Source organism: Physeter macrocephalus, chromosome 5, assembly GCF_002837175.3.
Source record: "Physeter macrocephalus isolate SW-GA chromosome 5, ASM283717v5, whole genome shotgun sequence".
Taxonomy (NCBI): domain Eukaryota; kingdom Metazoa; phylum Chordata; class Mammalia; order Artiodactyla; family Physeteridae; genus Physeter; species Physeter macrocephalus.
Window position 1 is genome coordinate 45,593,917 of NC_041218.1, and position 14,077 is coordinate 45,607,993.

The following is a 14,077-nucleotide window of genomic DNA, read 5'->3' on the forward strand; positions in this document are numbered from 1 at the left end:
TATATGTGCCTTTTTTTTTTGGAGAAGACTTATAATTTTAGTTAGATTCTGAAGACATGTGCACCCACTGTTCTCTCAGAAACAATGAGGGATATACCTGATTGACTCTGTTAGTACTCACAAGTGTTTGGTAATTGTGTCAAATTCCATCATGACAAATGAGGTTAAATTAACTGTAGTCCCTTAATAACCTGAGCGTAGCACTGTCATGCCATGTGTTACACTGCGTGGACTCCACCAAGGGACTCAGCTCTAGTCTCATTACATGAGCTCCCCAGCCCCTGACACAGAACACTGCAACTGTAAATCCTTAGCAATTGCTTGCTGGTTGGAGGGAATGATTTCCCCTGTACAAACCTTGCCTAACTCAGTCATTTCAGGTACTGGAAGGACCAATGATTTATTTGATGTCATAAGTGAAACTCCTCTGTCCAAACGCTGCCACTTTTTACCTGTAGGACCTTAGTGAAGCCCCTGTCGACCTCAGTTTCCTCTACTGTAACAAGAGGGGTTAGCTGTAGGATTGGTTAAATTTCTGCCACCTCCACAAATTCCAGGAATCTTTACTTGGCAACACATTCCAGGAGTCTCTATTTGTCAAAACCAAATTGGAAAGAGCTTGGACAATTCGTTTGGAATCGACTAGAACTTGCACACCTTAGAGCCTCTGTGTGTAAGCGCTTAGCCACAAATATGGGTTACTTTGATAATTACCTTCTGGCCAGGGACAGCCGAGAAGTAATCTTACCGGAGTTCCAGGCTAGTTAGGGAGACAGCTGCTGGGAGGAAGTGGGCGTGGCGATTTTCCCGACTTCCTCGTTTGGAGCAAACTTTGGCAGCATCTGACCGGCTTAGATGTTTGCTTTTCCATCTGTTGATGTGCTTTTTGGGAGCTCTCTTGTCCGCCAGAGAAAACATCTAGAAGAAGCCCGACGCCAAATCTTAGCCATTCCCTAGAGTCCCCAAACCCCACCAGCCTCCAGAGAGGGGAAGGCGAAGCTGAGAGAAAACAGGCGTGCCTGAAGCGTGCCGGCTTCAGCGGCTCCCAGGGAGTAGGGTGGCAAAGACAGGGATTTCGGCACCCACCCACCCACCGGCCTGCATCCACGCGCACCGGTCCGCGTCGCCTGCCTTTCTTAGCACTCCTCTCGTGGTGTCTGGAACTTGGCACTGGAGATGGAGCAGTTGCGACGCTCGCTGGCTGCGCCGTGTGCCTAGTGCGTTCGTCGACCTCGCGGTCGCGGTGCCTGCAGCCGGCGCGCTCCGCTCGCAGCGAGCGGTGGACCAGCGGGGCCAGCGCGCGGCGCGCCGGAGGAGGGGACGCGGCCGAGCGCGGGGCGCCGGCGCGGGGCTGCGCGCTCCGCCGCGGGGGACCCCGGGACGCCGTCGGCCGAGCCATGACGGACGCCAGCAACAGGAAAGAGGGCTTCAAAAAATGCCGGAGTGCCACTTTCAGCATCGATGGCTACAGCTTCACCATCGGTGAGAACTTTCCGCCCTCTGTTGTTCTACTCCCGGCTGGGGCAAACCCCCTCTCCGGTGGCGCCGAGGGTCCTCGGGGTCGGGCTGGGCCGCGAGGCGAGGCGAGGCGCGGCGCTCGCCAGGCGGGAGACCCGGGGAGCGGCAACGGGGCCGGGAAGTCGCGTGTGTGGCCCGGCCGCCTCACCGGGGCTGTCCCCGCGGTGCCCCTCCCGCCGCTCTAACCCGGCATCCCGCTGAAGCTGGTTTTTAGGGTCACAGCTTTTGGAACTGCTCGATTTCCTCTCTGCGATTTTAGTAACACAAGCCGGGAGAGGAGGGATAGAGACAGAGATGGAGGCAGAGAGATGGAAATACCGGGAGAGAGAGAGAGTGACAGAAAGACGTGGGCATGACAGGCACTAAGACAGAGACACAGAGACACATAGAGAGACAGAATGACAGAGACGTCTAGACAGAGACATTAGTAGAAACACCTAGACAGCACGTCAGAAATACAAAGTCGGAGATGCCAAGACAGAGACTGACTGATATAGAATGTCAAAGACGTGGAGACAGTTACAGAAACAGAGAGGCAGAGGCTTTGAGAGACAGACACATAGAGAGATTCAGAGAAAGAGATTGAAGGATAGGTTCTACAAAAATTGAAGCAAGAAGAGAGAGGGACACAAGGAGAGAGAGAGAAAGAGACAGGAAGGAGGGAGGGAGAGAGTGAAGATAAATCAGAAAAAGAGGCACATTTAGAGAGAGAGAGAGAGAGAGAAGGCAGGGAGGGAAGGATGTATCATGCTACTGAAATATTTGAGAAAAATCTGTCTCCTGTCCTCTGGACTCCTAGTGGCTCCTTTCCCAAACCCTTTACCAAGAGGGGTACCAGAGGGGGCTGGGGGTGTCTTCATGGCTTTTAGAGGGAACAGGACCACAGGGCTGACCCTCTGGAAGCTGAATTTGCAGAGATCAGTTCTTGGTGCTTTTACTGCCCATTCTATGCTGCACACCAGCTGGTCCAGGGATTGCCTCCTCATCTTCCCAGGAGATGGGCTAAGCCAGGGCAGCTTCCCCTCTGGAATGTCAGAGTTTGGAGAATGGCAGGGCAGAGCCAGGTGTCAAGGAGCTGCTTCAGCATTTCTACTTCTGTGTGTGCTCAGGTCACTATGGCTTTAACTCTGAACTTCACCCCAGAGCCTTTGAAAGTCAGGGGTGTATTAATGTGCTTTTTGGAAGTATAGCAGGAATTTGCCAGGGGCAAGAAGAAGTTGATGGACAGGAGCTCATCTCTGGACTGCTTTTGCTCCTTCTAATGAAGTGGCCCAAGATTTGGGGGGCATGGGCTGAACAAGTATTATCAGAATTAAGTCTAAACTCCTTTGCCTGCTTCCCAAGCCTCTCCATTCTGGCTTGAACTTGCTTTTCCTGCCTCAACTGTCACTTCAAACCTGTTTCTTCCACACACACTCATGATAGTTTGCCCTTGCCCACATCCCACCCTTCAGAGCCTCTGCTCAGGCTGTTCCCTCAGCCAGGAATGCCATTTCCCCCAACTCTGCATTGAGAAATCTTGTCTCTCCTGGCTCTCATTTGCTACCTCCTCTGCTCTCCTTCCGCATCAGAAAGAATTTCTCTCTCTGCACTCCTCTCAGCCTCTTAGTCCTCTGTGAGAGCTCACACCGGGCCTTGAATCACTTATTTCAGCAACTATTTGTTGTCCTCTTGCATTACAGATTCCTTAAGGATGAGACTGTGTCTAATTTATCTTTCATAATGGTGATGGTGGGAGCTTGGGAGTTTTTGAAGGAATGAATTAAAGGTTGCCAAGGTCAAAAGTGATTCATTAAAAGGCCTTTGCCGTCTTAATATTAGTTTTTTTGAATCTGATAAGGAAGCTCCCAAAAATGATTTTGAAGTTTTACCTGGCAGTTCCCTGTGAAATCTTATCTTCCAAAAAGTGTGGCTTCTAAAACCGAGGTTTACAGTGTAGCCCTCCCCGCCCCTCTTTTTGCTCCCATCCTCACTAGAGGAAATGGTCTGGCACATTGGTGTGGTCTGCTAGTCAGAAGGGACCTCAAAAGTGAGCAGGTCACTTCCTGGTGAGAGAGCTGCCAGCTTGTTTCAGATCTTTGGGCATTTATTCATTCACTCCTTTCCATCTGCCCTCCTCCTTTCCTGCCTTCTTCAAAAACTGCTTATTGAATTTTACCGTATTAAAAGATACAATTTAATACAATGCCTGCCATATGGCAAACATTCAATAAATGGTAATTGTTGTAATTATTCAAGGCCCTAAGCTAATATCATGGGGAGTTTATGATGATGAATCAGACTTAGAACCCAGTGTTCAAGGAATTTGTACTCTTGGGATGATGCGATGTGTTCATACATAACATTTTACAAAGTAGAAGCTACTAAATGCCATAAGAGACATTTTAGAAGTTTTAGGCCAGTATAGACATTTGAGCAAACACAGATAATCAAAAAGAAAGAAAGAAAATCAGTTGTAATTTTATCACCCGATGCTAAACATTATTAATGTTTCTTGTCTAGACTTCCAGTACTTTTTTTGTATATGCACAGTTTTTTTTAACAAAATGCAGTCATAATGTTTGGTAATGTTATTTAATATCATAATAGCTTTGTTTCAAGCTATATTCAAAGTTTTTATTTAAAAAATCTTCTATTGTTGGCTATTTAGGTTGCTTTTAATTTTTACCATACTAGACAATGAAAACAGGCTCAATCTTTGAGTACATCCATTAATACTGCTGAGAATAAATTTCTAGAAGTACGATTGCTTGGTCCAAGACTATATATATTTTTAGGGATTTTAAAACATATTGCTCAACTACCCTCTGGAAATACCAACTTACACTCCCATCAGCAACATATCAGGTGCTCACACACTCTCATGAGACCGGACACTATAATTTTTCAAAAGCTGTTGGTTCGAGAGGTGGAAGGTAGTATCTTACTTCCACATGTTATTTCACTTCTTTTGTGAAATTGCCATTTTATGTTCTTTGCCTGTATGTTTTTCCTCTGGGGGAATTTCATCATTTATTTTTAATTTGCAAGTACAGTTGACCCTTGAACAACGTGGGTTTGAATCGCGCAGGTCCACTTATACGAGAATTTTTTTCTATAGTAAATATTACAGTACCATACGATCCGCAGTTGGCTGAATCTGCGGATGTGGAATTGGGGATATGGAGGAATCACATATAGGAAAGGCTGATGGTTAGTTATAATGCAGATTTTCAACTAACCATAACCCCTGAGTTGTTCAAGAGTCAACTGTACTCTTAATGTACATAATACATGTTAGTTACACATATAATCAATATATTAATTATATATAATATATAATTATAATCACTCTATATTAACTATACAATATACTAATCACATAATTATATAATCAATATGTATAATAATACACATTATATACAAACATGTACGTGTGTGTGTATAATTTGCAAGTGCTGTCTGTCATATATGTTACATGACATTTTTTTCTGAGCAGGGGACTTCATATTACTGCAACGTCAGTGTGTGGCAGGCAGGACTTGATTTCAGGACATACAGATATCTTGTAGCCCGTGCCCATGGTTGCCAGCTTGTCCCATGGTTTCAGCAGGGTGGAATAGGTGGACAGTCCCCCTCTTACCACGTGAGAGGAGGATCCTGAAGAGATCCTGGTGCCCAGGTCACTCCCTTTCTCAAGCGTCTGACATTCTGTCATCAAGAATCACCTTCTCTTCCAGTCTGTTAATTATGTAAAATTTCCAGGTCAGAGAACTTTACTAAAGGAACTTATGTTATGGTCCTGGCGAGTCAAGAGATTCTTACCAGGGGAGGCTTATGAGGACAGTGGGGGTCTTGAGGGTTCTTCAGAAGGAGAGGCGTGACCCACCCCTGTGGCAAGGTCAAGAATCACGTGTCCTTGGAGGGCTCCTGACAGAACTTCTCTCTGTTAAATGGATGTCTCTGGGATAAGAGGAGGCATCTGGCTCAGAGACTTGTGGTTCAGATTGGCAGGGAGAAGGCTTCAGCTGTGGTTCTCTGCCAGGAATGATACTCCCCAGGGGGTGTTTGGACACATATGGTACACTCTTAGTAGTTGAGTTCTAGGGGGCTGGGGACAGGCTCTACAGACGGTGAGCAGAGATCGGAGGGGTTAAACGTTCTGCAGTGTGAGGGGCAGTCCTGCACAGTGAGGAGTTGCCCTAAACGCCAGTGACACCCTCAGGGAGAAACCCTGTGAGGGTTCCCTCTGACATGGAAGCCTGGGGCTCCTGAGCTGGCCTAGGCCCTGGCTGCAGGGACTCTGGGACACTGACGGTCAAGGCTGCACGAAGAACAGGCCCTGCCATTTGCCATGCATAGCTATGGGGTGTGGGCCAGGCACTGAACTAGGTGCTCTACTCAGCTCATTTGACCACCTTTCCCAACAACTCTGAAAGGTATGCGTCATGACCCCCATTTTAGGAGAAGAAGCTCCTGAGACTCCGAGAGGAAGTAATCTGCCGGAAGTCACAAGCTAGGAAGTGGCAGGGTTGGGTTCAGATGACATCTGCCCTGACTCCTCAGCCCAGGGTTTGTCCTAACCGTGCTCCCTCCCATGGTGGACTTTATTTGTGCCTGAGCCTTGGGACCAGCCCATCATACTGATGAGGACAGGTCAGGGAGTTTGCCGAGGTCTGATGAGCGAGCACAGGCTGGGGCAAAACCAGAAAAAGATGGACCATTGTCACAGGTAGGGGAGGGCTGCTCCTGAGAGGAAGATCAGGTTGAAGAAATAGGCTTGTTAATCCGCCTCCCACCAGGGCCGCCTGTTCAGCGCTCCCCTCAAGTACCTGGGAAATGGTCTGTGTCCTCTCTGTATGATGTTCTCAGGTCATGAAATCAGGTATGCGATCAAGAGGTCTGGGAAACGAGACCATGAGCTTGAACACATGCCACATCCAGAAAGCACTACTGTCATCAGCCTTCGTGATTTGAGGGTCCCATCCCTAGGAAACCACTGAAGTTATGATTGTAGCCAAGGATTATAACTGTTAACATTAATTGAAGCCCATATGTAGAAGTTCAAGTGTAGTTTGACTGTGAACTCACATTTGAATATGAAACGTATGGTTGTTGCGGGCGTTGCAGTATCGCTGCTTTCCAGAAGAACTTTCCTCGTCTTCGGGGGCTGGGTTATATGTTTGGGTTTGTATTCAGTGGATTTGCAGATTCTTACTTTCTCCATGAGGCTGCCTGAAATACAAGCACACACCTTTTCCCCCAAAGTGAAGTACGTCCACAGAAAACAAAAGCACTTTTTTTTTTTCCAGCCGCCTGAGGGGGCCTCCCTCGATCTCCCTTGGTGCTACTCACCACTCAGTTTATAGCTGAGAAAATTGGGCTCGGGGGATCCTCATTTCCCCTTCTCCCCTCGGCCATGACCTCCAGGGTGTCAGAAGGAAGTGGGTGAAGCCATGGGCTGGGAGGATGTGAAGTTGGTGGGACGTATGGAAAAGAAGCTGCCTCCTTCAAAAATGAACCTGGTGGTGTTGTGGAAAATTCTAGGCCTGTACTGAAGAAGTGTTGCTAACAGAGGGATACGTTTCCTGTAGCAGCTGCCACTGGCCCCCTTGCCCCTGTGTTTCTCTCTGCAGGGTTGTCCCAGAGGAGGAAAAACAAGGGGCCCCTAGACAGCAATCAGAGGCCCAAGGGGCTAGGAGTGAGGGTTCCCTGTCCCACCCTGGGACTGCCGGGTGCTGGGAAGCCCCGCTAAGTGGGGAGGTCTGCTGGAGGATGCTCCTTTCACAGAGGTTCTGGGTGGGCAGGGCTCCGTGGGTGGCTGGGGTGATGGGGCTGCATGCACCAGGGGTGTGGCCCCTCTCCAGCCCAGGCATAGCGGCCCCTGGCCTCCCTTGGTGCGTATGGCTGGGGACTTTCTCAGCCCAGACCGGTCTCAGTGCTCTCTTGACTGAGTGTCACGTCTGCCTGCTAGTTTGTCTGGGTGGAGGCGAGACCTTTGGGCATTGTACGCCTGGTTGGGGGTGATGGTGGGTCGCAAGGAGCTGAATAAGGATCCAAGGCAAACTGTCCTGCCGCCACCTCCCAGTGCCTGTTGCCCTAATTCCTTCCTCCTCCTCACATCCCTGGGAAGACTGGAGCAGAGTGAGGGGAGGTGGTGTGTGGACCGAGGGCTCACGCAAACTGGGACTGTGGTCTCTACTGTGGCTCTCAACTGCCCCCCTCGATCCCCACTCCTGCATCTGAGCCTCAGTTCCTCACATGTAAGATGCGGAGCGTGATCCTTAGTTACGGGATGTGGGGAGGGTCAAGTGAAGTTATGCATGAAAAAATTGTTTGTTAACCCTGAAATGCCATTAAAATGCTTCTTGTTATTAGGGGAGACTTAAATACTGGTTAAAACTTGTGCACCCCTCTGCACAGCATTTGCACTTCAACAAAGGGAAGCTTGAGGAATGGGGCTCTTATGACGGGGTTCTGATTGTCAGCCAGCAACTGGAGTGCATAGCTTTAGGGATGTCTGTCAGATGAGAGAGGGCATTTGTAGTGGGAAACCCTGGGCTTTGGAGTCACACAAAGACTTATTGTGCTGGTCAGGCAAGTCAGTTAGCTTCTCTGAGCCTCGGTTTCCTTCCTAGAATAAACGGGGCTAGTGACACCTTCCTCGTGCGTGAACGCGGCCTGGGGAGTGAAGTTCTATGCCCAGTGCCTGCTGTCACACTGCGTGTTTGCTCAGCAATCCTTCCCTTCCCCTGAAATTATAATGACTAGAGCTGGCTCTGGCTGTGAGTAGGTGAGGGTCGGTGGTGTGATCCTGAGGGTTTGTGGGCGTGTTCTGGGGCAGGCTTAGACGTGGGTCACTACTGGTCTGTGCTGGTGCCGGAGTGGCCACCAGGAAACCCTGTACTGTATCCTGGCCCCTGACGCCAGATGGGAACAAGAGCAGAGTGGGCGCTGGACACCCTCCTGCCCTCTCGTGGACCGATGCACCTTCTGGGGCCACACGGTGTCCCTGGCATGTCTACCAAGCCTCGTGGACCTAGCAGAGCAATGGGCACAGTCCACCTGGGGCCATGGGGACGTTGGGGGTAGTGGGGAGAACAGCGTTGCAGGAAAGAGCTTCTGAACTTGACTTGGGGATTGGTCGTGGGACACAGAAAGAAAAGGGGACCAGGATGGTGAAATGGGACCTCACAGAGTCCAGAATATAACAAGCTCTGGAGTTAGACACTTGGGGTTCAGATTCTGAACCTCATCTTTTGCTATGATCTTGGAGAGGTGGCATCAGATGGCTAAAGTTTAGTGTCTTAAGCTGTAAAATGGACATAATAAATATAGTATCTACCTTGCTGGGTTGGGCAATTAAATGAGATAACGCAAGCAGAGCTCCTAGGCATTATCTTAGTCCGTTCAGGCTACCATAACAGAATACCATAGATTGGGTGGCTTAACAGAAATGTATTTCTCACAGCTCTGGAGGCTGGGGAGATTTGGTGTCTGGTGAGGGCCTGCTTCTGGTTCATAGAGGGCTGTCTTCTCACTGTGGGCTGTTCTCACATGGCAGAAGGGGTGAAGGAGCTCTCTGGGGTCTCTCTTATAAGGGTGCCAATCCCATTTATGAGGCTCCACCCTCATGACCTAATTACCTTCCAAAGGCCCCACCACCTAATACCATCACAGTGGGGATTAGGTTACAACATATGAATTTTGAAGGGACACAAAATCAGTCTATAGCACTATTATTATTGGGGGTTAATAAACATTTGCTGAATATAGCACTGTAGAAGAGCCAGGCGAACCACGGGGGAAAAAAATGCACAGTGTAGTGGAAAACATATATCAGACTCAGAATTGAAAGTTAGGGTTAGTTTCTTCCTAACTCGCTCTGTAATCCTGGGCAAGTCGCTTAACATGGGCGACAGTTTCTCCACCTGTAAGTGAGCTGGTTGGGTACACAAATCTCTGTGGTTCCTGCCACTCCAGGAAGGGAAGGCGGTGAGCTTTGAGTCCTGAAGGCCACCGTAGCTGTCCCAGAGCCGGAAGGTGCAGGGGAATGGCTAAGTTTGGCGCTCTCAGGATTTCTGGTGAAAGAAATTTGCAGAGTTCAGAACAACACAGAGGCAAATTGAATGTAGGACTAGCAAAGAGCTGAAATTGTTCTTGAAGTAAATAGATTTTGTGTACACAACTTTGTATGGTAATTCACTGTACTCACAGTGAAGTTTGATAACCACTGAGCTCTAACCAAAGACAAGTCAATGTGTAGCTGCCTGGGCCTTCCAGCTGTTTCACCTTTGTGATATCAAATCCCATGAGAAATGGGGGGCTGGGTGGAGATTTCCAAGTGTTTCTGCTTGCCCGCAGGGTTAGCTCCATTCTGATGTGTTATGAAGCCTTCATGGCTTCCGTTCATGTTGCTAGATTTGTTTGTAATGAACAATAAAGGTGATAATAGATAATAGTCATGGAAGCACCTAGCATGGATCCTGCTTAATAAATGTTTGCTGTATTTGGGAGGCAGTAGGTGTAGAGGTTAAGAGTATGGATTCTGGAGCTTGACTACCTTGGTTTGAATTTTGGCTTCACAGTTTATTAGCTGTGTGATCACTGTGACCTTGGACAAGTTACTTACCCATTCTGTATCTCAATGTGCTCATCTGTTAAATAGAGATAATTATATTACCTGTCTCCTACGGTGTTGGAGGATTAAATGAGTTAATGTACATCAAGCACTCTGAACAGCACCTGGTACATAGTAAGTTCTCTATAAAATGTTATGATATTTTTCCATATTATTATAATATTCATACTGTATGTAGTAATAATAATAATAAATTTCCATAACAATATTATTAACATGAAGATAATAATAACCATCTCTGAGTCCTGCTTGATCAAACACCCATTTATGCTGTTCCTTGAAAAGCTGTAAGGATGACCTTGGTCTTCTGCTTTCTGTTGTTCAAAACTGGCATTTCCTGCCAAAAGGCATTCACTTCTGCGTGTTCTCGGACATTGGCGTCCCAGTGCTGTACAGTTGTTCTTGATGAATCCATGGTGGACCTACAAATGTTCCCATCTTCTTAACCAGTTAATCGTCTTTTAGGACTTAGTGTGTCACTTGTGATGGCTTTGCAGAGTGAGTCCCTAACTGCCAGGCCCTTTTCAGGTGGTTAGCTCTCCTAGGTCAGGATGTTATGTGGAAAGGAAGGAGAGGCAGAAGACCCGGGCTCTAGATCCAGGCCTGGGGCTTCCTGTCTCTGTGACTGTGGGAAAGAGCATCAGTCTTTCTGAGCCTAGGGTCCCTCATTTGTAAATGAGGATAACACTTCCTTCTTTGTTGTGTTGTTGGGGGAATTCAGTAGGATGGACAACGATGGAACCCAGCATACTCTAGATGCCCAGTAATTGGTAGCTGTTGGTTGTCACTGTGGAGAGGCTCTGAAATCAGGGAGTGGGCAAGTCTCCCAGACCCACAGCTGCTTCCTTGGCTGGTGCTCCCCGGCCTGCCCCCTGGCTGCCTCTCATAGCCCCCGACCAGCCACTTATGTTGGATGCTGGCGCAGCTGCAAGGCTCTCTTTGTTTTAGTGTAGGATTTCCCATCAGGCCAGGGATCTGGAGCCCAGACGAGTGTTTCCAGCTGGCTCTGGGTAATTGGTGCCAGCTACTCTGGGGAGAGCTGGCTGGCACTTCCTGTGCTGTTTGGCAGGCAGGCTCTGGAGTGTGGCAGCAGCTTGGCCTGAGAACCAGGCCTTCCCCAAGGGGCCCGCGGGGGTCTTGGAAGCCGAGCTGCTGGAAGTTGGTTTTTACCTGTTGGAGGGCAGTATCTGCCGGACCAAGGTCCAAACCACTCAAGACTCCATCTATGAGTATTAGTCCACTAACGCCGCTGCCGAGGTTCGTTTTTCGCAGAGGAAATCACGTTAATTGATTTGCTGATTCCTGCCTTTTCGCTTTGCTTCTCCAGACAGCTGTGCTTCCTGTCTTCTTGATAACGGCATAGAGTGGCTCAGGTGTGATTCCCTGGGCTTGGAGAAGAAAGTAGGAGAAGGATCAGCTATGCTGGACTTGCATCACTACTAACTACCAGCGTTTGTTTAGCCTTTAAAAAGAGATCTCTAGGGACTTCCCTGGCAGTCCAGAGGTTAAGACTCCAAGCTTCCACTGCAGGGGGCACGGGTTCGATCCCTGGTCGGGGAACTAGGGATCGACTGTTTGTTTTCTGGCACAAACCAGAAGTTGAATTGCTGAGCTCTGATGTTCACCACTGATGAGATATCTGACTACAGTCTTCACCTTTCTGAATCCTGTAAAGTAGGAATAATAATGTCTGTATTCGATTATGCCATTTATAAAGTGCTGGCCTAGTTATGAGACCATCCCAGGTACTTATAAATCTTAATTCCTTTCCCTTCTCTATTCTCCTTCCTTAGCTCATATGCCAAACCTGAAGGCATTTTGGCTGGGTTAGATGTTCACCTGTGATACAAAGTATGGGAGCCCTCCAGTCCTTTGGAAACTTCATCTCTCTGAGAGGCCCCCCCGAAAAAGCTGGCATTGATTTACTCCTGACTCCTGGGCACGAAGATCCCAAATGAACACATGGGATTTAGGCAGCGAGTGGGAAAGTGGATGGATTTCTATTTTAAAGTCATTAGTTTACAATTTCCAAGAAAGGCTCATTGTGTCCAGTGACTCATCTTTCTGTAACAGTTGGAAGTTTAGATTTTCAAAATTTGTCAAGTCAGTAAGTATTGAAGGGGAATCCAGCATCTCTTAAAGAGAGACCCAGCAGCACTCTGAACCGGACCAGATCCCAGCCATCTGCTGGGCCCCAGAGAAACCCAACTTTCCAAAAAGATGCCTTTTCTTCTTTTCTTATCTGGGTCATTCATGAGGCTAACTGTTTAAAAGTTTAAAAGATGCAGAAATTTGGCCAGTTGTGTAAGACTATAAGCCTGGTCTTGGTGACCATTCCAAGGAGGCTGGTTTTTTTTTTTTTTGGAATACTGGTCTTGCACAACTTTTTTCAGATTTATTCCTAGGTATTTGTTGTGTTCTTTTTAAAAAAAATTAATTAATTAATTAATTAATTCTGGCTGTGTTGGGTCTTCGTTGCTGCACGCGGGCTTTCTCTAGTTGCGGCGAGCGGGGGCTACTCTTCGTTGTGATGAGTGGGCTTCTCATTGCGGTGGCTTCTCTTGTTGCGGAGCACGGGCTCTAGGTGTGCGGGCTTCAGTATTTGCAGCCTGCGGGCTCAGTGGTTGTGGCTCGCGGGCTCTAGAGTGCAGGCTCAGTAGTTGTGGTGCATGGGCTTAGTTGCTCCGTGGCATGTGGGATCTTCCCAGACCCGGGCTCGAACCCATGTCCCCTGCATTGGCAGGCGGATTCTCAACCACTGTGCCACCGGGGAAGTCCCCCAAGGAAGCTGTTTTCTGGAGATGATTATGCAGTTGTTTTGTAAGCTGTTACCCCCATGTTGTTGATGATAATAATAAGGTTTTACCATTTGTGAAGCACTTGCCCAAACAGCAACTCATTTGATTCTACCAATAACCCTGCAAGAGAACTATGAGCAGCTCCATTTCAAGGGGGCTTCAAGAAGTCAAAGTGCCTTATTTTGGGAGCAGTGACCTAAATCCAGTTTCTGCATTTTGGAAAGCTCATGCATCTGAAGCAGAAATCTGGGAACCATCTTAATCGATTCCTTTTTCTGTGTCCCTACATCTAGTCAGTCATCAGGTCCTGTGGATTTTCTTCTCTAAGCTCTTCCCTCTTCATACTTTGCCCTCCAGCTCCCCTGCCTTAGTTTAGACCCCCTTTTCTCTCCCTGAGTCTACTGCGATATTTCCAAGTGGTCTCCCCACCTCCCCAACTTGCCTCCCCTCCAAACGCCTCTCAGCACCACAGCTAGAATGTTCTTCTGGAACACACAGCTGACCCTGCTGCCCTGCAGTTTAAAACTGTCCAGTAGCTTCCCGTCGCATGCAGGATCAAGCCCACATTCCCAAGTAAGGCTTGCAGGCCTTCTGTGATCTGGTCTTTTCTCTAGGCTCACACTTTGCAGTGTCCCTGCCTACCCGTGGATGGTAATCATTCACTTGGCCTTTCTGTATGGGGTGCCCACCACATGCCAGCTCTTGTGTTAGGCAGTAGGGATACAATGTGAGTCAAACTGACCAGTTCAGTGGAGCCCACAGTGGTGTAACTGTGCTCTGATGGAATGGCTGGGGTGTTGTCCAAGTGCCCAGAAATGGCATGGAACCTAGTCCGGGGGGCGTTGGGGTGGGCTCCCCTGATGGAAGGGGGTGGGAGAAGGAGGTGGGGAAGCATCCAGATGGAGCGGGCAGCCCAGGCCCTGCGCCTGGAGGGTGGGTAGAGGAGGAATATGGGTTAAGAAGAGTCTGGAAAGGTGGGCAGAGGTTCTTGTGGACCAGCTGAAGGGTTTGGTCTTTTTCCCAAGAGCAGCGGGAGGCAACTAATAGTTTTAAGCAGAAGTGACTTGAGGGGCTTCCCTGGTGGCGCAGTGGTTGAGAGTCCGCCTGCCGATGCAGGGGACACGGGTTCGTGCCCCGGTCC

At 48.5% G+C, this 14,077-nt stretch overlaps 1 protein-coding gene across 1 annotated transcript in view; it reads left to right on the plus strand.

Moving 5' to 3' along the window:
- The first annotated feature begins 1,397 nt into the window (after window positions 1-1,397).
- PDE1C (phosphodiesterase 1C) overlaps window positions 1,398-14,077 on the plus strand; it is a 554,160-nt gene continuing 541,480 nt past the window's right edge. Inside the window, 1 exon segment of the mRNA XM_028489915.2 lies at window positions 1,398-1,482. Coding sequence (XP_028345716.1) covers window positions 1,398-1,482 — 85 coding nt within the window.